General features: G+C 39.5%; 1 protein-coding gene across 1 annotated transcript in view; it reads left to right on the top strand.

Moving 5' to 3' along the window:
- Positions 1–24,932, top strand: part of LOC104399512 (mothers against decapentaplegic homolog 2) — a gene marked incomplete at its 3' end in the record, with an annotated part of 31,858 nt that extends 6,926 nt beyond the window's left edge. The window contains exons 2-6 of the mRNA XM_010018704.1: positions 18,303–18,392; positions 19,543–19,736; positions 20,242–20,376; positions 23,498–23,572; positions 24,879–24,932. Coding sequence (XP_010017006.1) covers positions 18,303–18,392; positions 19,543–19,736; positions 20,242–20,376; positions 23,498–23,572; positions 24,879–24,932 — 548 coding nt within the window. The remainder of the gene's footprint in view (positions 1–18,302; positions 18,393–19,542; positions 19,737–20,241; positions 20,377–23,497; positions 23,573–24,878) is intronic.
- Between the last annotated feature and the right edge of the window lie 67 nt (positions 24,933–24,999).

Raw genomic sequence — 24,999 nt, 5'->3', positions numbered from 1 at the left:
ATTACACTGTGGGCAGGGAGGTTCCTTTGGGAACTGTTGTAGGAGAGTTCCCAAGATCTGCTGCTAAGCTATGAGTGGGTTAGCAAAGGGGACAGCGCAGGCAGTTGGGTTGGCACAGTAGATACTAAAATAACATTGCAATCCAGACAGAGGTGAATTCTGTTTTCCCAGAAGCAGGACTTGGCACTGTTAGTTTGTACTATAGCTGTGATAATTCACTATTCAAGTTGGGGATGGACATTGATTCTTAATCATAGCTCACAAGTTGGGAACTGTTATGTACAAAGTATCCTCAAACCATACACTCTATTTCAGTCTTGATGCATTCATTTAGGTCTAAATTGGTTCTATAAACATTTGAAGACAATAGTGGAACACTGTAAGCTTTCTAAAATAAGTATAGATATTTAAGACAGTACATCTAAATACACTAAAGCACCATTTTTATTGCTGAGATTAAAGGAAGAGTGTGCTTGTAAATTGTTTGTTGATAAGCTGACTCCTTTTTCTCAATATAGGATTACTGAGGATAAAGCAGAGCCCCCTCTGTTTCCCTCTTGATGGAATTTCAATAAAAATACTGCTTTAGAAAAAAATTCAAGGAATTTTTTTCCTGAAAGTATGGCAAGAGATGGCTGAGATTTCAAGAGTGTTGGCCAAGGTTAGCTTTGAAATCCCCTGATGCTCCTTGTGATAGCTGCTGCTATGAAGCCTTTGGATGTGTTAACTGGAGAGGTATAGTAGGATGATCAAATTGCCCTTGCTCTTCTCAGTCCCCTAATTGTGGTGGGACTGGAATGTTGTCTCTACATTCTGTCAAAGACTAGAGGAAGTTCTTGGTGCTTTCTGTGTGTGTCAGGCCAGGCTCCAGAAGGCAGGGTGGTACGGTCAGAGGCAATGGTGTGTTTTGCAGTGGCTTCCTGTTGCGTATGGCATCTCTTTACCTCAGAGTTGGCCCTGTGTGACATACTCCTCTGGCAGCTTGCATTGTAGCTTCCTTTCAGTAAGTGGTGTTTTGCAGCCTGAATATTAACAGCCAAGCAGCTGCTTGCCAGGTGAATAGAGTTTACCTGCATTGCCTGAACATCAACAGCCAAGCAGCTGCTTGCTAGATTAATAGAATCTATGTGCATTGCCTGAACATCAGCAGCCAAGCAGCTGCTTGCCAGGTGAATAGAGTCCATCTGCATTGCCTGAACATAAATTGTGAAAAGATGATCCTGCAAGAGAAACTGTTGGTGCTGAAAGTGGCGAGTGCAAAACAGTTGACTTCAGGGGTGTTTTTCTGACCTTTTGCAGTGTTTTTTAACCTGTATTCAGAGTTACTCAACTTTTACAATGACAGCTTTCACCTGGTATGTGTTCTGTAGTGCTGTATTGTGCAATCAGAATTAGTGTGTGCAGAGAGAACAAGAGAGCTCTGAGATTGCACTAATTTCCTTGGAGCCTTTCTCGGAGCCGGTGTGGCAGAAGCTGGCACCTGGTTTTCCAGGATCATCATCTGCCTGAAGATAAATGGGTCCAGCTCTTCTGTGTTTCTGAAAGTTTAGGATAATGTGGTTATAGACAAAAGGATACTGGCCCTGATTCTGTGTGTGTAAAGTGCAGTGTTCAAACTCTAGGTTGCAGAGTTTGATGCTCTTGAGGCTTATGCAGCTGCACGGACATATAATGGGAGATAAAAATTCATGCCAAATTTGACTTCAGGTCCTTCTGAAACTTAAATTTCTAAACCTGAGTTTTGCAATCAGTAAGACAGTGCTAGTGACATCATCTGCATCTTTTTGAAGACTGCTGTTAGTTAGGAATTTCCTTTACCTACAAAGCTATCTTAAAAATAGTTCTAACTGGCATTTTATCACAAAACTAAATGTAATAATGAGGTAACTGGTGGTCTCCCACAACCTTCTCAATTTCTTTTAAGCAGGTGGAAGAAGAATAGGTCTGTTTAGGCAAACTAACCATGTGGAAATACCAGCTTGTCTGGTGTTAATATTACTGAATTATATATAGGGAAGGAGCTGAACCAACTGTATAGCTTCTGTTTTGCTTGTCTTCAGAAACTGACTTTAAACAAATGCCTTTTGACTTTTGATTGTGAAAACAATGTTTGGAGCATTTCTTACTTAAGTTTTGTGAACTGGTCAATGCTGTCATGAGGTCCTGTTCACTGGGATGAGCTGTTGGGGGGGGGTGTGACAGAATACAGTGAATGGTCAAAGCAGAGTAAGCCAAGAAGTTAAATGCTGTCATTCCCTCTGTCCTTAACCCTTTCTACATAATTTTCATATTAAAGCCTAAGGTTACATTTTTTTGTTTGTTTTCTCCTATTTGATTCATAGCATCAGTGTCTATGGTAGGATGAAGGATTAGTAGGAGTGTAAGATAATGCATTTTTTTTTTTTATTTCCTAATAACATTTTTCCTCTACCAGTACTTCCTACTTGAATGACCACTTAGCAGCAAGACCTTATTCCTGATATCTGTTTACAGAACAATACATGTGCATCAATGAGGAGGCATTGCCCAGATGCTGCATATAACAGCAGCTAAGGCCTTTCTTTAGTGTGGCTTTAAAAATTAATTTGAAGACTAGCCTCCTAATGCAGAGTTGATTGAAATTAAGAGTAGTGATTGTGTTCAAGCGTAATTGAGTGTAGTTTTATTTAAAGTACTAAACCATAACTGTTAGTTTAGCTTGTTGTATAGCTGTGGCTGATGTGGAAGGCTGAGTTGCTGTTACTAAGGTTAAGCTTTAGTATAGGCATAGTTCACGTTATAGCATCTTACAATATTGATGTCATCCTGAAAAAGGAAGTTTTAGAGTATTAAACAAAGATACTTAATGCTGCCAGATTTAAGCTCGTGCAATTCAGGAAGGCATGTGACTTACCCACATAATTTGTTACAGAGATGGTGTGCCAAGCAGAGAGAACTGGCGTGTCATTTGAGGCAGGTCAGCGTGTGAAAACATAAATTGAGCAAGATACTTAGCCAATGGCAAAATGCTGCATAGTTCAAAGGAGTTTGGCTCTCGGGTCATGAGGAAAAACTGTTGAATTGTGGGGACTGTATTGTGTACTAACTGGAGCACTGAGTAAATCCACTGGGGATGTGGATTCTGGCTTTGGCTCTGCTGCTTTCTTCCAGGTAGCCTTACAAGCTTCTGATTTGCTGTCGTTTTCCAGCCTATAAACTGAGATTCATTTTTGTAAGGTGTGTGTAATGCTGCTTCTTCACCTCACTGGTATAAGATGTATTATTTGTTTAGGGAATAAGTTTAAGGCATCATTCCCATTGGATGATGTGGAAAGCAAATTTCGGGGTGATGAGTTGTTGGAATTTGTGAAAGTTCTTTACCTTCAAGTTACTGTTACTCCTTGTTAGAATTGCCTTAGGTAAGAAGCAGGAAGAGTCAGAATAAGAAGTGTTAAAGCTTGCTTCTTACATGCCATTAGTTGTTTGTCAGTTTACAACTGATGCTGGGGCTGTTTGATTTTAAGCAAATTAAAAAACAGCTACTTGTGATTACTTTAGTGGCTTAACCTGCTTGGTGGATCTTGGTAAAAAGCTGTAATCAGGAAGAATAATACCTGTATCTGACACATTAAGAAGACATGTTGGTCACTCAAGAAAAATGTTGACTGTGCTTTATTGTTAATATTGAACCCCGAATTATCTCATAAATAGTACTTATTTTTCTTCCAATAAAGGAATTGGAGCTTTAGTCAGCCCAAGTCAATGCTGAACTGTTCCCTGGCTTACTGTGGTAATTAGCATCTTTATATCAGGCCAGCTATTCAGTGTGATGAAGATTTCTCTCTTTATTATATTCTTTTTGTAGAAGTCAGCCAATTTAGTTTTCTTGGTTCTATAACAAAACACCTGAGAGCTGTTTTTATTAGTGTGAATGTTTTATGACAACCAGAACAATTTTATAGGTGAAACTTCCCAATTGTATAGCTCAGGCTGTTAGTCTAGGAAGAATTTATAGGATAAACAACACACTGCAGTTCTTTTACAGCTGCAGCTTTGAACACAAATAGCTAGTTAATGGGCTCCCTACTGATTTAATCCTGCTTGTAATCTACACCTGCTAATTTAATAAAAGCAATTTCCTGTGTCTTGTTTACTACTTGTTTCTGTTCATTTACTCTGATTTGGTTGCAGTGCTGATTGGTGGAGAACTTCTAAAATTTACAGTACACAATACCATAGTCTCATCGTGAACAGCTTTCGTTGGCTTCTGTCATGCTGCATTGTTTGAAACAGACCAGCAGGATACAAGAGAACAATCGAGAGCTGGAGTGAGTTCACATCTCACTGCATATGCTTCAAAATTGGCAAAAGAACAATGAGATTGGGAAAATCCCTTTGAACAAGTGCTGCACAGTGATCTGACTTCAGCGTTTGTTCAGGAAAGATTCCCCAAATTGTGGCTTTTAGTTCTGAAATGTATAAGCAGGTTTCAGTAGGTCAAGAATTAGAAGTTTACTTCAGAGTTTCTGCCTGAAATTGTAGGTGAACTGACTATTTCTTTGGGTGCTTGAGTTACCTTTTATTGGGTACTGAATAGAGAAAAGCCTGATGCAAAAGCAGCATGCTGAGTTTTGCTTTAATGCAGAATTTTAAAGTTGCTATTAGATGAATTGGTGAGTTAAATCCTAGAACTGGTCTTCACTTCCTCTTAGTTTTGTGGGAGGCTTCAAGTCAAGTTCCTCCAATATTTAAAATTAACTCATGTTGTAGCTTTATTTTGAACATGTAGTGAGGCTGATATCAACTGATGCGGAATGTTGCAGCTTTGTGGCATGGAAAGTTGTGTTTGAAATGGTGTTTGAGACTTGGGTGTTTGGCTGAAAGTCTTTTCTCTTTAATAGGTAACTCAAATGTTAATTTCATGGACTCCAACCACATGTTCCAAGAGTGCCTTATGAACCTTGCTGTGTTTGTGTAAGCCCACAGCAGTACAGCCTCCTGTCAGTGAAGCTTATTGATAGTTCTTTACTGTCTTTTTGTAATAAATCTCTCCTTCTTTATAGTGGGGGGAACTTGATGTAAACTTAACAGCCATATCAGGGAAAGAATTCAAGCATGTCCATTCTGATAAATTCCACAAAACTGCATTCTAGTTCCTTTGTATTTGAGTGTCTAATGTTTTGCTTGTGTCCCATGTACCTGTCTTGCAGACTGATGCCTTGTCTAAGCACCGTTAGTAACCAAAAAAATCAATGTTTTGCTGTCCCCTCTATGTCTCAATTAGATGAATTTAGTAGGAGGACAAAAGGCCCGCTTAAGTGATTGTGCCTGTTGCAAGCTGCATTAGTGGCAGCCATTTTATTTTCTTATTATTTTAATTTAAAATGGCTGTAATAGTCTGTTTATGATAAGATGTTTTTACAAGAACACAGTGTCAGTGTGTTTGTCCATTATGTGGGAACTCTTCAACATTTTGGCCAATGACCACAGGCATTCCAAGAAGCATTTAAGCAGCTCTCTTTGTAGCAAGAAGCCACATAACTCCACTTGAATGATAACATTCCTCAAGCCTTTGAAACTCTTCTTTTTGGCCACTATAGAATCATGACTGGTTTGTGTTGGAAGGGACCATAAAGGTCATGCAGTTCCAACCCCCTGCCATGGGCAGGGACACCTTCCACTAGACCTGGTTTCTCCAAGCCCTGTCCGGTCTGGCCTTGACAAAGGATGAAGAACATCCATGAATAGGACAGAGAAGAGAGCAGGGCAACTGCCACCTTAGCAGAGGGCAGATGGTAGTACGTCAGGGTTGACTCCTGTTAGGTGGAGTGAGGAAAAGAAACTGTTGGATGTCCTGGGAAAGTGCTTTAGCTGTTAAGCAATTGCATGTGAGGCAAGAGTGCTTGTGGGCATTGTCTTCAAATGCGTGTTCTGGGTGTGGATCATGAGCAAGATGCTGAAGACTTCAGGACTTGTCCGTGATCTTAACACATCTTTCCTGTATCACTCTAGGCAGTGAAGCTCAAGGAATAGATTTGATTCTTGTTCACAAGTTGTCCCCTGCATACACATTTTCTGTAAGCAGTGTCTAATATGGGATCCTGTATTTTGTTCTGGGCCTGAGGGGAGCAGAGGCACACGAGAACACAGCTTGGCTGTTAAGTTGCTTTCTTGATTTTTGCCTTTGCAAAGCACATAAGGCAATGTAATATCTCAGCAAACCCAATAAGTTAATTCTAAAAATAAAATGCTGTGTTCTTGTATATGAACAATGAAACTATTCATGCCTCTTTATGGCTTCCTTTCTAGTTGTGAACTTGCTTTAATAGTTCTCATAAAATAGGGGCATTGCTATGAATGATAATGTCATTGTCTGACTTAATTTTTGTATTTGAAAGTTGGAGAGGAACTCTTCATCAGGGACTGTAGCGATAGGACAGGGGGTTTAAACTGAAACAGGGGAAGTTCAGGTTAGGTATAAGGAAGAAGTTCTTTACTGTGAGGGTGGTGAGGTGTTGGCACAGGGTGCCCAAAGAAGTGGTAAATGCTTCATCCCTGGCAGTGTTCAATGGCAGGTTGGACAGAGCCTTGGGTGACATGGTCTAGTGTGAGGTGTCCCTGCCCATGATCTATGATTCTGTTATTTAGAAAAACAGTACAACAGTCATGGCACAAAGTACCATCCAGTTCTCTTCCCCAGTATATTGTTAGGGGAAGCTTCCTCTAGGACTCAACTGTTCACTTCATTTGAAATGTGTGCAGTGTTTTCTGTAGGATACTACAGTATAATACCTGCTATTTCTTTGAATTTTTATATCTCTCTTCTTTAGAAATAGTCTCCTTTTTTTTGGCCATTGATCAAATTTAATGTATTCTGTTTCACCAGTTTTCTGCTGGGTATGCATGGCTGCACTCAGGGGTCATTCTGGGTGTAGAGGATTCCATACATTGAGTACTCTATATATCCTGTGTTCATTTGTCTTCCTGGGATTCTCGAGATGGGTGTATAGGGGAAGCTGTCCAGAGGCAGCTTCAGTTTGAAATCAGGTGTTAAAAGATCCTGTAACTGTTGTTGTTTTGCCATGTCAGCATATTTTTCAAGGAATGTGGACAAGATGAATGTCTTGCAGAGCTAATCCTTCCCCTTCACTACACCGAATACCCAGTAGCTTGGGAAGGTTAATAAAAAAATCACATGTTTTCTCAGCTGTCCATCAGTTGCAAAACAGCCCACTCATGTGGTAGCATCAGCCGCTCACCCACTTGGAGAATGATGGACTGCTTAAGACAAATTATTTGAATTATCTCTTGGTAGCTGTACTTGTGAGCTTGTGGGAAGAGCTCTCACCACGCCTACTATGACTAATAGTGGTTAGAGAACTTGAGGTAAAGGTCATTTTTTTCAATGTCTGTCTGGTGCTTGTCCTGAATGTGTGTGCTGAGCTCTGTTTATGTGTTTTTGAAAGTATGATCTTCTGTGAGATTGAATTATCTCCTCTTAACAGACCAATTTGTAGTGGATGGATCAGTCAGTATTGTGGTGGGTATGCTTTCCTATAAAAATACTTTGTCCTTTTGATACTTCTGATTCTGTTGAGGTCTGTTAACGATGATACAGAGTGTTAATCTGTGAAATTGCATTGGCTGTCATCTGAACCCACCACATGGTATTGCTTACTAATACAAAACAAAAAAGAAGAAGTAACCACATGTGGTGTGAAATGAAATTGAGATGAATCTGTTGGGTTCTTCATTTCTTATGTAACTTGTACGTAAAAGAAAGGTATTTAACAGCTTGACGTTGCTCCCAGTCTCAAAGACCATGCTAGTCATCTGTCTCTTTAGTGGGAGCATTTCAGTGGTAATTTAAGCATTAGAAAGGAATTGCTTGATCAACTGTTTTCATAGGCATGGTATAATGAGAGCAGAGGACAGATGGCGATTTCTCAGCTAGGGTGAGTTGCTGAACATAGTTGCTTCATAGCTGCCTTCTACCTGGTGTGGTGCAACATCTCACTAGCTACATGGAGCTCTGATTATTTTCCTACATGGATGTTTTTGGAGCATGTGTTCTGATTATGCTTCCTTTACTCTGATAATATAGTTTTGATCCTTTATTTCCAAGGGGAGGTATTGGTCTTGTGTTCTCTGGGAAGCTTTTGTCAGAAAGTCCAAAGATGTTTTTGTACTGTTCTCAGGTGAAATACAGGTAACATGTCTGAGCTAACTAATGTTGAAGATAGGTAATGAACATGGCACTTCCAGCTATGGGAGTTTCAAACTTGCAAACTTGAATCCCATTTGAAGTGTTTACTTTTCTAAAGGTACTATGAGAAACTAAAATAATACACCAATCAGACAACCTTTATTGGATATAATACTGTAACCAGTGAAAGCAGTGTAGGGATTCCAAGTTATTTCAAGAGTGTCATCTTAAATACAAGCATCCATGTCCTCAGAGCTGATGGGTCCACATGACAATATTTTTTCCCCTGTTCTTTTGTTTGTTTGGTGTTTCCCTCACCACCACCTGGTTTGTCTCTGGGAAGCTGCCATTATGAATGCTGTTGTACGCTTGTCATCCTCACTAGATGCAGGGCATCTAGAAGTCACTGGTTTTGATGGCTTTGTTTCTGAACATGTGATTAGGGGGAGTAAATCTGTGTTGTGGTTCATCTTGTCTCCAGTAGGACTGCTTCAGAGTTTGAGATACGCAAATTGCAGCTGGTGAAAGCTGTGGTGTTACGTTGAGAGAGGAGAATTGTAGGGCCTGTTTCCCAGCGAAGCTGTTAGCTCGTCATTTCCATGGGCTGTTTTTGCATGCTCCCTGCCTTCCGTCTCTGAGCATGAGACTTGTGGCCAGCTCCCTGCTGACTCTTGAGTAAGGCTGAGCTGTACTTCGTACCTTTATTTCTCAGTCACCATCTCTGTGCTGCTTGACCTTGCCATTTAGAAACCTACAAGTTTGCAGGCTGCTCTCCACCTGGCTTTGAGCAGGGAGTAAAGGCTCTTTGATAGGATCGTCATCTGAACAGACCATATGGACAACAAGAAAAGAAATAAATATTTTACTTCTGCTTGGTTTCCATGGCATCCTGGAAAAATTGCTCTTGAACTTTGAAGTGCTATCCTTCCAGCACATCCTAGCATCAAGAGAAGAGTAAAGGTAACACTGATTGTTGCTGGCTGCTTTATTTTGTCTGACAGCATGGGACTGACATGTCAGGATATATGGGAGTAGAGAGGAGGATAAAGTGCTTTGAAGAGGCCTGCCTTATATCTGTATTTCTGCTTCTGTAGGCAGTTTGTTGCACATGTGACCAGGAAGAAGTGTGCCTTTAGAAAGGGCAACAGAAACTTATAATGTTCATCAAGATGACTTGTTGGCCTGGCACTCCGCAAAACTGGAAGAAACTAGCTACTGTCCCTGAAATGAGCTATGGGCTCACAGATGTTAGGCTGTGACTGAGTGGTTTTTGTACCTCAGGTTCCACTTTTGCATCCCCTGTGGACATTCTTAAAGTTTAAGCTGAACTAAATGGGAGTTGTTCAATGACTTTTTTTCTTTCCCACAGTGTTAGAGAGGTTAATTGTATCCTGTGCCTCCTGCTTTTCTGGCTATTCTGATGTGTTAATTTTTTAGTATACATCCATTTATAAGGAAGGTTACTTAAGTAGTTTTCCTTAGTTCAGATGCTGTATTTTGTGTTTGATGTAATGATATTGAGTATACTGTTTAAAATTCTATGTAAACTTTATTCCTGAAAGGTTTCTGATGATGAGAAGTTGTGTAATGGCTCCTGGTTTATATTCCGCTAAATATGCACATACATAAACATTTCTTTCCTGGATGTAGCATGTCCTGGATGTCTGTGTGGGGAGGAGGCAGGGAGAGAAGGTACAGTTACTGTTTTCAGTATTAATCTTTGTATTGCATATTCTCAAAAGAAGAGGTCTGCTTTTTGGATTTGTGGAGAGAGGAAAAACCAAGCTTTTTCACTTAAGTAAGCCTAAGTCTAGGGTTGGAGGCACTTGAGGGAGCACTCAGAATTGTAGGAGGCAAATGTCCCAGCTGCCAGTTTTACTACTGTTGAACTTGTTCTGAAAGAGAAACCTGTGCTTTCAGTTCTGTAAGATCCCTGGAGTTCAGGGCTCTTTTAGATGTTACTTGATATAATTTTCCTAGATTTAACAGGATCTGTTTCTCCCTTGAAGAAAGAAAGAATCTGTTATCAAACTAACTGCCCACCTGTACTTACAATGTGTAAATACCCATTTAGTCTGGCTGCTAATACTGCCTTGTAACAGAACTTTCCGGGGAGGAATCATGTCCAGCTCCTCTTAAGGATGACTGACACCACGGATCCATGTAAATCATTCTTAAGAAGAATTCACAGTTGTGCTTTTATGTTTGGCATTGGGTAAGATTTTAGCTTATCCCTCTAGCAGGTACTCAGGAGAAAGAATAATTGCTTCTTACTGAATTACAGAATCTTTACATTTTCTACTGCAAGGAAATGAGATCAGGACCTTTGTGTTACTTCACATCATTCACAAGCAGGGATGAACTGCTGTAGCTTCAAGTCACACCATTTGATAAATGTGTATTTCTGGGCATGTATATAAGTGAGCAGACAACATTTTGCCACTGTAATATGGGATGATGGAGATGCAAGTAAAAAAAGTTGGTCAATTCTGCAGGGATGCAAAGTGATGTGAGATTCAAAAAGTAGTATGATAGATATGAAAGTAACTTAACATTTGCATCGTTATTGCAGATCTCTTTAATGTTTTCTAAGTAAGCTCAGTGCAAATAACCTTTTCCCTGCCACCCCCAGCACAGGGAAAAGAAACCACAAGCAACATGCATTTCGGTAACTGAGACATTTAAGCCAGCCAAACTACATTTTACAGTAAGATTTTGTTCAGACAACTGGCTACACGGCTAGATGAGGTTCTGTTTGCAAAGGCAGGTAATATAATTAGCATTGCTACTGGCTGGTACATAGACATTTTAGGCTGTATTAGGGAGAAATGTTAACTGCCAGTATATAGAAAGAACTGTCAAGTCAGAATAGAAAAGCAGCTAACATGTTTTCATTTGAAACCCAGGCTTAAGGAAACCATGATCAGGCAGATTAGGTGGGAACTACTGCCTGTGCTGAATACAATACTGTATGTAAAAAAGCATGCAAGGTTCAGATCTTCAACCTGTAGACTTCAACCTGTTTTCTCAGGCAAATTTTACAGAAGCAGCTGTGAGCAATGTTAAAGCAATGGCATTTCCCATTGTTATGAGAAGATGGGATTGCAAAAATCTAGTGGCCATTTCTTATTACTCTAACTGCATTTTGGATAGCTTTGTGTAGCTCTTGAAGCAAATTCTGCACCTCTTTTCTGCCCTCTTCACAAAGTATCAGTCAAGGTAGTAAGTCCTGTAAATATTAGGCTGCCATAAAGGTGCTTGTGTGCCTGTGCTAAATAATTTCTTTAGTTCAAGTGAATCACTTCTCTGTTGTGCTTGGGTTTTTTTTTCTTGTTTAATCTTTTGAGTGAAATGTGAGTGAAAACAAATGTCAGGCTCACATCTGTAGGGGAGACTTTGCATGAGAGTTCTAGAATTTGAAAACTAGCTTTGATTCTCATCTTCCACTTCAAAAAGGATAAATGGGGTACTATCAGTTTACTGAAATTACTTTTCAGTCCCAGCTCCAGCACTGTGAATGCCTCAGAAAATGTAGGGGCAGACAAATTAGATTCAGTGGATGAAAGGCTTGTGATTATAAGATGCAGGAGAAAGACAAATGGAGAAAATTGCCTTGAACATGGCCTTGCAAACGTGTTAGTGGCTGTAGATTCTGAAAGTTATGAAAGATTCAGGAAAGATGTTAGGGGTTCAGTGTAATGCTTCACAAATAAGCAAGTTAATTGCCCAGGACCATTCCATCATGATTCCTGTATAACAGAGGCTTTGAATAGCATGATGCTATTGCATTTCAGGTTTTATTTGTCATCTTTCTAGTGCTACCACTTCAGGTGAAGAGGAGGCTGTCAACTGAACTCTGTGCCTTTCAGCTCCTTTAAGAGCTGTTCCACTTTGCAAGACTTTGAAGAAGAAAGTGGAATTGCAGATATGTATGAATTGTGACAATATTTAGCACCTTCTGTATAGAGTTTCTGGTACTTCGTATGTAAATACCTTTGAAGTGGTTCTGCCTGCTTTCATCTGATGTTGTACTTGTTGCAAGCACTTCATTTAGTACAAAAAGTACCTCGAGCAATGAGCACTGCCAATACTGTAAATAGTGTTAGTGGTAGGATAGTTGCTTTGTTCATTCTGTGTCTCAGTAAAAACTGGTAATATATTACTAGTAACACCCAGTTATATTACAGTTACTAGTAATATATTACTAGTAACAACTAGTAACAGGCCAACAGATACCAGCCTAAGCATCTGTGTGACAGTTCTAGTGCACATAGGGTACTGTTTTAAACTCTTCTGGCTTCAGGTTCTTCCACCTATAGTCCCAAATAAAGCAGCATATCTATAAAACTGAGTATTACTGTTGAGACCTACCACCTTAATCCCTGGTTATATCTTCTATTTTGAAAATGCACTTGGAGAAAGTCCAGGGATATCTTGGTTGTCTTGGAGTATGTGTAAGTAGGCACTATGTTGTTTGATGCTATGTTTGTGACTGTTTGGACAGTACTTGCACATAATTGCATGGATCTGCAAATCGTACATTCAGCTTTGAACCATGCTGAGAAACTGAACCTGATTAAGCACCCTGGGTTGAGTACCAAACTGAGGTGGCTTTATTAGTCAGCACCTGGACATCAGTGAGGGGACTGTGGGTTTTTCTGTGTAGCTGCATCTCCAACTACTGAAGTTTCTAATTCACAAATGCTACCATTGCAAGCCAGGATGCAAGTGACTTTCTATATTCAGTAAGATGAGGTCATGCTGTCACAGACTAACATTAATTAATACACTGGTTGGCAACGGTCATCTTATCCTGTTCAACCATATCCTGTTCCTTTTTTCACCTACATGGTCAGTGTCCTTTACCACCTAATCATATTGCAAATACAGGAATCTATTTTTGGGCTGCATGTTCCAGTTGAGATGATGTCCATCCGTATTTTTTGACTCTTGAACGTGACTATAGCATGTTATTGTAGACTCTTTCATCCCATGTAGTTTATATCTGGCTATTACAGATTTTGATAAGGACTTTGATTCCTCCAAGAGGAATATAATACATGAAAGCAAGCAAATCAAATTGTTCACTTGGGACTGTGGCACAAACCATGTTTTGTCCATGTTTATTCTTCATGTGCAGATGAAGAATTCATCCTGTATTTGATTAGGGACTTGATAGTCCAGTTTTAGCATAGAGTGGTTTGGGTTGGAACGGACTTTAAGATAATCTAGTTCCAAGCCCCCTGCCATGGGCAGGGACACCTCACACTAGACCATGTTGGCCAAGGCTCTGTCCAGCCTTGCCTTGAGCACTGCCAGAGATGGAGCATTTATCTCTTCCAGATACTGTTACTCCAGGAAGATGGTTTGCACTGTTGATGCTGTTTGGGAACATCATCTGTGATATGTAGACTAGGCACTACAAGTAGTTTTTTGTTATCTTTTATATTTAGGTTTTTTTCCTGTGTCCACATTTTTTGTGTGTGTCAGTATTTTCTGCCTTACTAAAGAAAGGCAGTTTTTGGCACTTTGTCTCAAAACTGTGAAGTATTGCTACAGCTCTTTGCTGTGTAGGTAATTTCTCGCCCAGAGTAAGGGTTTATTTGGAACTCAGATTTTCCTGTTAAAGGAAATGATGAAATGGAAGAAGTGAAGGCATACTGTGTGCTGCTGCATGCTGATAGCCACATTAAAGATTCTTCTTACCAGAATTGTACAGCATCATCTGAGATGCTGCTCCTTAAAAGAAGATGAGAAGTCAGGTTGATACACCAGCCCTTGCAACCCTTTCGACTCAGGTAAGGGCTCCAACAGAAGCGTCTTTGGTTCCACACTGTAATAACTTGTATGACCCTTTCTATGAGATTCTGAAATAGGAATAGCAGGACTGAGTTGTCCCAGGTTTAGTGTGTAGCAGGTTAACCAGGTATCTGCTAGACTTTGACTTTTCCCTGGGTCTCAAAGGGCAGTTGTTATTACTTGCAAGTATCCATTGAGTGTCTCTCCTTTATTTAGGAAATAGTTTTCTCTTGTTAGAACTTCAAAACACCTGGGAAACTGAGCCAGTGTGATGCTTTGTATCCCTGAAGTCCCTGATAATAAACTCACTAATTTTGTGGGGCCTGCAAAAGAAGCAATCTAATATTCAAGCAAGCTTGCTCTGGGTCTGCTGGAGGCCGCAGAACATGGTGATTTGCTAATCTGAGCTAGTGTTGAAAAGATAAAAATATTAGCTTTTGTATAGTTGACCTTGTTTCTGTCAACAGACAAATTGTTTTGTGAACAGCAGTGATAATGCTCCTTGGAATGAAAGTGCCTGCTCTGGTGAGAGGAAGTATATTACCTTTAAACTTGTATTTTGGAGTACATTTAAGTGCTGTCTACACAGGAAAGATTTAAGTACAGCTTGGATGCAGGAGCCAAAATATATTTTGGAAACATGGTGGCTTACCACTGCTGTGGTATACAGCGAGTTCAAAACCAAACACCCTTGTTTGGTAAAATATGAAGCCTGAAGGGTGCTTTTAGACTTCAGTTTGAGGGCAGTCTGCTTACTAAAGGTGAAATGGTGATACATCTTGGCTGCCTCCATCCTAATAAATTAAACGTGCCTGGAAATGTTTCCAGACACTGTGGCCAACTGGCTCAGGACTGCCTTGTCCATATCCTTAACTTTTAGGTGCCAGGGCAGGGTGGCTGCATCTGAACTGCCCTGTGTGAATCCCAATGGTGTGCGACTCACAAACCTGGGAATTGTGTGGGAGAACAGGACTTGGCACAGCCCAGTGTTGGGGAATGTCCTAGCTGCTTTCTAACATACATTATCATGTTCCCAGGGCCTGGGAATGTTTCCAGACAAGACTTAAACTTATGAGTGCAGATGTTAGTCCTTGAATCTTCTGAATTCTTTATGGACTAAGGCATAGAAGGACTCTTCATATCACAAGGGGTTTAGTATACTTCAGAAAGGGAGGTTTAGGAGAGAATGCCTCCTAGTTATTTTGGGGCAGTAATTCCATACTACTGAAAAGTCTGTACCTCCCTTTTAGATGGCTTGAACATCATTCAGAACTCAGTCGCCTTTCTAGCTGCCAGGGATGAGTACACGAGTCTGCCCTCTATCAGGCTATTACTTGTGTATGAATGAGCATACTGTGGCCTTTCATGGGAGTGGTGTGTATGAAATACGCTTTTCACTGTTGTGAGGCTTTTAATTTTGACTTGGTGTGCATGTGAATATTCAGAGCCCTACTTTACGGTCTGGGTGACGTGGGGGGGATGGTCTCGTGTCTTTTAGGCAGTGAATCTTTTATTTGAGCAGGGAAGTGGGGAGACCACTTTATTTCCTCCAATGTTTTTTCCAGTGAACAGTAAAAGCTGTGTTCAGCTGACTTTATTGATCATGTTGGATGATTTCCTGCATGCTCTTCAGTATTTGATTGCAGATGACTGGAGGTTTGCTTAGAGTCCTAGAATAGATGAGCCAGTAAAACACTGATACTAACCTGAGCTCTAAGCAGACAGACATCCTGGAAGACAGCATATCATATAAGCTGCTGATTATCAGAGCAGTTTTGCTCTTAACTGATCACTTTTTCCGTACCTCCTAGCCTGCCCTCACACCATGGTGTCCTAGTTTCATTGCAAGCTGCAGCTCCATCACACAGCCACTTCAGGGTACTGGTTTTCTTTCCATAGGCTGTAGAATCTGCTATCAGCTTTGATAGTTTGAATATTTATAGAGAGAAGAGGTTAGCAATATAAAATACTGTTCTTGTTCATTATGCTTTGTCAGGGGCTGTGAAGTTTTACTTTTGCATGTGCTGTCTTAACAGTCTTGTGAAGCAAGTGCGTGGCATGTCATGCTTGCACCAGTGATGCACACCACAATTTGGGGAACGTGTAATCTGAGTGACAGCATCAGCTTTGGAGTGCTGCTTTGTATAAAGGATCTGTTGCTCAAAGGTAGTACGCTGTCAGAGCTGACTCTGTCAATTAATATGCAGCAGGCTTTGTGTCTACTGATTGCTCTTCTTATTTAATGTGCATGACGATCTGTCTTACCAGCAGTGGTGGTGCATATATAAGGACACAATACAGTGCAGGGATGCTCCCCAGTGTCCCACAGGCTGCCTGGATGTCTTCAGGGCAACTATTTCAATCCTTACACAGCTTCTGGCACCCCACTGTCCTGGAGGCATTTTGGGAAGATGAAAAAGAGGTTACAGGCTCTGCTGGCACAGCGATGGTCAGTATCCCTCTTCATCCCACTCTATCTGGAGAGCTGTGATGGTGCCTGTGTCTGAGATAGATGTAGCTTGTTCAGGAGAGTTGGCTTTTTGAAGAGCTGAATGTATGTCAGAAAATAGGCCCTTTTGTGGCTCTCTGCTGCTCTCTAGGCAAAAAGCCATCTAGTATGAGATTTTACTTGTGTCTGTAATCAGTAAAATGTCAAAGGCCATATTATATGTAATGATTTTATTTGTGATAAATGCAAGCTGCTGCCCAAAATTACACTCTCACTCCACCTTTGTAGTGCTTGTGTAGCTCCACGGTGAACAGAAGAGCTGATGTGGCTGAAAACTAGCTCTCAAAACATAAATTTTCATCAGGTATCTTCTGTGGTCAGATAGCCAATTTAGTGATTTGGGTTACTGCTCAATTGTATGGAAACTTCAGCCTCCCTGGGATGGTATTAGAAATGAGGCATCTCATGGACAGGCAAGATGGGAACAAGAACCATTGATTCTCTTCATCAATAGCCCACGCTTCTGTTTTATTAAAATCACTGGAATTGAGGTGGGTGTCAGCCCTGAATGTGGTTTTAAGTACAGTGCTGTGCTCTTTGGTCTTTTCTTTCATAACACTAACAAATCCTCCCTGTGTAGGGAGGAGAAATAAAAAGACCTACCTCACCTCTCTTCTCTTAAGGACTCAGTCCAAACTTGTAAGTGTATCAGCCAAGCTTAGTAGTTTAAATTTAAATCTCACAACACCTATATTTAAAACTAGGACTTTGGTGAACTTGGAGTCTTTTCTTTCTGTTGCCTCTTTACAGAGTTGATTTGTTTTCAAAGCAATGTAGCAGCCAGTCAAACTTCAGGCATTGTAATAACAAAGCGGAGATGGAAATTAGTTGTGAACCAGCTTCTCTTTAAGGTGCAAAGTCTAGTTGTGTATTACTGATATAAAATAAACTGACAGTTTTCAATGGTTGCAGAGCAAGTATATGGTAGGGCTGAGCTTGATTTATGCTTCTGAAAGTCTGCTGCCCATTTATAAGCCCATGCTGTTTTCTTGCTTTGCTTAAATCTGCTGCTGCTTTTATTTTGTGCCTGTGACTGAAGGCTCCTTTTGCTTTCCTGTTGTGACCTTGTAATTGAATCAGTTTGGGAAAGAATTAGTTTTTTCTCCTTTCCTCCTGTTTGATTTAGCGAGTAAAGTTTTATTCTACAGTTGAGCCTTAAAATACTATTTTAAGTAAACCTGTGTTAAACATGGTGTTTTGTATACTATGGAAAAGAATATCTAGTTCTTCAATTATGGAGAGTACAGAAAATGGTGAGAAGTATCAGCTATAACGTTCTTTTCTTCAGAGTCCGAATTTTCCTGTTTTGGGAAAAGCAGCAAATGAGTATGTGCATGGAGAAGGAGAGTGATGCTTAAGTTGGTGGTACCTGAGAGTTAGATTGTGATACTTGGTTTTGGATGGCCTTTGTTTGAAGTCGTAGGGATGCTTTATGTTTAAAACCAAACAAAAACAAAAAAAGCACGGAAACCACCGTTAAAAATGAATTTTGCTGAGACCTAGGCTGAGGAAGTTTTGCCTGTTTTAAGGAACATTACAACTGTATTGACTACTTAAAATCAGAGAACTTGTTCACCTTTTAAAAACATTATCATTTACCTTGAATCACGTGTTCCATTTTGATAGCCTCCTTCATATAGAAAATATAGCATGAAATGTCAGTTTTTAAATGCAAGCTTAACAATGCTCTATCTTCTATGTGAAAGGAAGTGTTCTGTACATTTTTCCATGTTTGACATCATGGTGTTTTGAATAACCATGTTCCATATTCATATCAATTTTTTGTTTTTGTTTTCAATTTATGCACAGCACTTGCTCTGAAATTTGGGGACTGAGTACACCAAACACGATAGATCAGTGGGATACAGCAGGCCTTTACAGCTTCTGTGAACAAACCAGGTGAATATTCTGCCCTCTCTCGCATCATAGAAATCTTGTGGGAGGGATTGGCTTTGGAGGGTCTGTAATGGGATGATTTAGTTGTAAAATAAGACAAAAATGCTTCCTAGGGCCTCTCATGGTACAGCATTTTAAAATACTTGCTTGCCAGTGTAGAAATCCAAGTGTTCTCAGCTGATGTTTTGACCAATGAAACTCTTAATTCTGCAATATTCCTGTTTCACACCAGTGCTATTGAAAGAATGGGAAGACTTGTAAAATGCAAGCTCTAATGTGATCTGGTATTTATATTAACAGAGTTGGGGAAACTTAATTCTTTAGGCCTAATCTTACAAAGTGTTTAAACTGCTTTGTATGCCACAAGCTTTCGGTTAAATCTTGCTAATTGGCTCAGATACAAGCTACTAAAGAATTGTCTGTAAATTCTTCAGTAGTTAATGGTGGGCAAATTCTAAACAGGGTCTTTATTTTTTCATGTCACATTACTTGATTTGTGTATTGAGGTTTGTCTCCCATCCCATAACAATCATAAACATCTGCATTTGTGTAAGCATATGCAGTCTGTCTTAAAACTAGCAAAACATTTTCAGCTGGCAGCAAGGCAGACGAAGTCAAGAAGATAAACTGTGCAGCCCTTACAAGATGTGCATTCATGCTTTTTGTGTTAGTTATACTGTCATGTGGATCACTTGGGCAGCTGACTGCTTATAGGCTTATTTGCAGTCCAGTGGGAATTCTTATGCTTAAAGCCGTAAAACATCCATGCCACAGCAAAGCCTTGAGGTTTAGCAGCGGAAGGGACTGTTAAAGTGTGTGATTATTTGTTTTCTTAACAACTGTCTTCTGAATTAAAAGAAGTATACGAAGCAATCATCCTAAATACTTGGTTGGAGGTAAAGTGACTTTTAATGAAGTCTGAATTCACTGGCAGTAATTTGAGCAGCTCAAAAATAAGTTAAGACACTGCTTGATACCATCATTTCTATCCCATTTGATGCCTTTTAACAGGAGTATAAATGTCAGTAGCAGTGTCAACCCACTGAATTCTCAGAATAACTAAACTACCCATGCCGTGTGTGTACACAGTTGCTTAAGCGATTAAGAGACAGCATGCAGTCTGTAAATACTTCTCAACATCTTTGCCCTATAGATCCCTTGATGGCCGTCTGCAGGTATCTCATCGTAAAGGATTACCGCATGTTATTTACTGTCGCTTGTGGCGCTGGCCAGATCTTCACAGCCACCATGAACTTAAAGCAATTGAAAACTGTGAATATGCTTTTAATCTTAAAAAGGATGAAGTATGTGTAAACCCTTATCACTACCAGAGAGTGGAGACACCAGGTAGGAGGACTGCTTCTGACTTTCTATAGCAGCACTGGTACAAACTTGTTCAGCATAATGTTTTAAATGAAAAACAGAGCAAGATGATGCTTTCTGTTGCCAAAATTACAAGATTCTTAAAGATGCAGATTTTGAGAATACTATCCCTTGAAAGCTTTTAATAGCAAAGTTACTGAAAAATCTTTGCAAATATGTTGAATACTCCCAATAAACACTTCCAGTACTGCTAGCAGTTTCCAGCTGGCTAAGTATGATTCTGACTGAAAAGGAGAATAGACACAACTTACTTTGTGGAATAGTCTCGCTCAAGATGCACCTCAAACTTGTTTCTTCCAGTAACTAGCAGTACAGTTACAGTAATAGCAGAACTGAGATTTAGGAAATCTAAAAATATCTGAAGAAATTTTTAGAGGTTTTGGTTGTTGGTTTGGTTTTTTTCCCCTTTTAGCTCACAGAAGTGTTTATTTTGAGGGTCTCGCTAATGCTTTGAAATTTGCTTTTCCAGTTTTGCCTCCTGTGCTAGTGCCGCGGCACACTGAGATTCTGACAGAGCTTCCACCTCTTGACGACTATACCCATTCCATTCCTGAAAACACTAACTTTCCAGCTGGAATTGAGCCACAGAGCAATTACATACCAGGTATGTTTTCTAGCTCCCACTCTACACAGTATGTTTAGCGTTGTGTCACTGGTACAAAGATAATTTCATGCTCCTAAGTGATCAAATTACTTGAAAGATGCACCAGTAAATTAAATCTAGTTGATGTTGTGTATTAATTCCAATGGAAATACCTGAACAGTATTGCTTGCAGAACACAATCCTGTGTGAAAACATATTGCTGTGGTTTCACAATAGCTTAATTGGTTTCAATAGCTTAATTAAGATTTAGAATTCTAATGAGTGCAAAATAGACCTTCACATTATGCTTTAAGCCTGGTTTACAACCATATAGGGATTGCCAAATGCTGTGTATTGTACATTGAGTAGTAAAGTGCTGCTCAATCTTGTCACATACAGTATGTGGAGAAAACTCTTAAGTTGCAAAACAGTGACTTAGAGTGTTTCGAGCTGTAGTTCACAATCGATCAAGGTCTGCTTTGTGTATTTGTTTCTATTGTGTGCAGTCTTTTCAGTATGAAGGGACAACCTAACAATACTGAACTCCTAAAGAATTCCCTGTTCCCCACTGCAAAACAAATAGCAAGACTAATCAGCTTCAGTGCACCCGAAAGTCTGCACCCTTATTGAAACATAAAATCAGTGACCTTTGTTTCCTGCCCAGCTTCCTGTTTCCTGTCTCTTCAGGAAGTTGCCTGGAGCGTAAAACCAAGCAAACCTGAAGTTTACTCATAAATGTTTATTGCTGCTATGTTATGAACAAGCTGAAAATTCAGATCTGGACTCTCTAAGGATGAGATGGCTCCCTTGAAATTCAGATACATAAAATGTGCAAGTTTGAGATGTATCTAAACATCTTGGGATGTTGGTTGTGTTTTCTTTAAATATATACAAGAATTGAAATGGCACCAAAAAAAATTCAGTTAATTTGATCTTATGTTTAGTGTGTGCCACTTTGTTGCCACCTGGGGACAACAAATCTTTAAAGAGTAATTTAAGGTGCTAGAAGCTAGTGTTGCATTCTTATGTATACTTTTTTGACTCGGTGTGAGGGCTTTTGCTGGCATTTGCAAACAACTTGCTGGAAAGCCACCGTTTGAAAATCCATTGCAGTTGAAATAAGCTAAAGCAACTAGGTATTATTTGCAGGAAGTCTGATCAAGGTGATTGCAGGTATTCATGTGATCTTCCAATGTTTATGCAGCTAACCACACCTTGCCTCCTTCTCTTTGTCACTGACACCCTCCTGTTGTGTTCATATCTTGGCATCTTACTTTGACCTCCCTAACTTAATCTTGAATACTTAGCTGGGTTCTGGTAAGTCTTGTGTTTCTTGACAGCCTGTTTCAGAGGACCGTTTTCCGTAGCGGTAGGCTGCCACAACTGTGGTAGTTTCTCATCATAGCACTCTTTTAGAACTTGGTCTACAGTGAAGTTGATTTTACCTACAGCTGGGAAGATGGCAGTCATAAAGATGCAGGGTAGCCTTTGGGGCTGTACGTTCCCATTATAGGTTATGGATGTGCTGAGCTGCATTGCCCAGACTTCTGGCAACATTCAAGCTGTGCTAAAAGTTCCTAATGCTGCACTTGGGCATTTGTTTCCAGCTGTGGTTGTGCTCAACCCCTGACCCTAAAACAGTATTAATAATACTAGGTGGAGGAAATCTTCTGTGTTCAAAGAGAGACTACATGTGAAAAATAATCTGTGCCAGAGAGCCTAGATTAGCAACTGGAAACAAGAGGCGTGGGTTGGATTGGAAATGGTTATTAACCTTTTACCATGGCTGTGAGCTTAACTATAACAAATGATTTGGAGATGGGTGGAGTCCACTTTATCACAGTGAATTCTATAAAAATATTCAAAACAAGTATGATTTTTGTCATCAAACTTTTTCCTAGCAAAGATTCCCCTTAATTGTCCTTTTAAATTCTCACTTGAATTTTGTCACATCTATATTTAGCACACTAGTTTTACAGAATGAACCGAAGATATTGTTCTTCTGGTTCATTTTTATTTAACTGACTTGATGTAGCTTCCTCTCGCTGGCTTCCGTCTGATCTTATTATATTGCTGTAAATCTCAGACATGATATTTGATATAATTTGATTTTAATTCTTAAGCAAAAGGCTTTATCTTTAAGTTTCTACTGTTTGGTAATAATGTAATTAAATGTGTTTAATCCTTCAGATGTCTCGGAGACAATTTTGAGGAGATTGTAGAGATAGTTAGCTTCAAATGCTTTCACTAAAGAAATCCAGGTTTTGCGTTTAATATATAGGAAAAGACATTTGCCCAGTTCAAAGAAAATTATTTCCTGAAAGGCAGTTGGTTAACTCATTATCTGGATTACAAAGCACTTTTTGAATGGAGAAGAGGAATATCCATTCTCTCCTGGGTTTTGAAGGTATTTCTGTGGAATTAGACACAGTTGCTAGTATCAGAATGCTTCAGACTTGTTCCTGAGCTTACTTTGGTCTGTGAAACTCCATCTTTAAGAAAGCTAGTTATAAGAGAATAGGCTGTAGTTTTCGTGGAGCTTGGAGGTAATAATAATGATAGAGCCTGTGTAACAGTTAGATAATATAGTTGTTATTAATCAATGGAATTGACTGTTCTGTAGTGAAGAAGAATTGATTGGGGACTGAGCTGAAAAATAGCACTTAAGTCTAGAAACTTATATAAGCTGTGGGAGGGCATCTGATCTGGTAGTTACACTACATAAAGACAGCTTAGGTGGTTGGTTGGGTTTTTCTTGTAGAAGTCACCAAATGGGTGTTTATTTCATTTATATTTCTACTAAATATGAAATCTGATGATTACAATTGCAAAATTGCTACTCGCTGTAGTGAAAGTAATGGAACAAACAAGGATTATCTGCTAATTACATAACATGTTTGAGCAGCTGACTGGCAATACAAAAGGTGGTACGTTTTACGTAGTCAAGTAATATTTTTGACCCACTGGAAGAGAGACAGCAAAATTAAATTCTAGTTCAGTATTCAGGTATGATATGAAGCTCATGAAGACTTGAGGACAAGAATGCCAAATTCTACATCCCGTAGATTTCCCCAATCATTGACCGAATAGGTGGATTTTTGTTTGTTTTTTCTTTGGTGTTTGTTTTTTTTTTTTTTAACAGAAACACCACCTCCAGGATATATTAGTGAAGATGGAGAAACAAGTGACCAACAGTTGAACCAAAGCATGGATACAGGTAACGTTTAAATTTTGTTACTTTCAGGACTTTGTATTACTAGCTGTGAACCCTATGTGCAGCAGCCTGAAGTCAGCCTGAATGCTGATGGCAATACCCGTATGTATAACCTGGTGTTTTCTGTTTAAAATAACACTTCCAATCTCTTGTGAACAAAGTAATTTTTTGCTAAGGGAATGCTTTTAAAATATTCTGTGCTGTATTAAGTGCATTTCATTTGCTTCATAACAAAAGCATTACAGGTCTAATTAGGTCTTCACTGGAAAGGCTTAAAATAGATTTTAATAGCTAACTAGTTTCAACCTACCCCTGACTTTACTGTCTTGACAGAGGCTCATTGAAGCAAAAGGTCTGCTGGTCTAAACAAGTCACAGAGATGTTGCATTTTGGGAACCCGTCTCCTAATTGACCACTTCTGCCATGTTTTGAATAAGTTCTTGTATGGAAGGCTCCAGTGGAAGAGTAGTAGAAATGTTAAGTGCCTGTACCTTTGTATGAAAGGGTTTCTACATAATTTGGTTGGCCTTAGACGAAGCACAGTTAATGTGCTGGGTAAGAATGCCCTGCAGTGTGCTGGCAGACTTGTGTTTGATTAGCTAATGTTATCAACCTTTTTCAGTTAATTGGAATCAACTGCACTAGTTTCTGTAAGAGCTATGGTATTTTCTCATTATGTGACAGTAGGTACCTTAGTTAAAAAAGCCTCACAGCAGGAGTTGTTGTAGGTATGTTTCTGTGCAAAGCTTCTCTTTATTTTATCTACTAGTGTGGAAATTGCTCTTGAGAGTACATGGTTTTCTGATTGTTTTTTTCATTCCTTCTCCCAAGAAAGAGTAATTTCCTCAAAAGAGAAAATCCAGCTTGTTCTTCTGTAGAGATAAACACTCTCCTTTGAGAACAGAGAGGCAGTACCCTGCTTGTTTTACCCACTTTATATTTTTTTTTTTTTTTTTTTTTGCATTGAATTTTGGAAGGAATCACTACATTCTCACTGGAGAAATGCATAAATAAAGTCATGGTCACAGAGTGCACGTGAAGTGAGACCTCTGCCAAATACAACAAATACTAAGATGTTAATTGAATCTTTATGAGGAGGGGTAGGTTCCCAGGAGCCTGGAAAATTAAATGTAATCTTAATTCAGACATGCTGGAAAATTGGTTGTAGGATTTCTGAGGCTTCTTATTCCAAAGAATTTTAGTATAAAACTGTATCTAGAAAAACTATCTAGATAATGGTTATACCTACCCATCTGAAATAACAAGAATCATTTGCACTGAAATCATGTGCTCTGTATTGCTTCAACAGGATCTCCAGCAGAGCTGTCTCCTAGTACTCTTTCTCCAGTTAATCATAGCCTGGGTAAGCTGGAAATACATCTAATTGTTTCTCTGTGTGTGTGGTAACTTCTTTAAAAAATATATATATA

Source organism: Nestor notabilis, unplaced genomic scaffold, assembly GCF_000696875.1.
Source record: "Nestor notabilis isolate BGI_N333 unplaced genomic scaffold, ASM69687v1 scaffold21197, whole genome shotgun sequence".
Taxonomy (NCBI): Eukaryota; Metazoa; Chordata; class Aves; order Psittaciformes; family Psittacidae; genus Nestor; species Nestor notabilis.
This window is presented reverse-complemented; position numbering and strand designations above follow the sequence as displayed.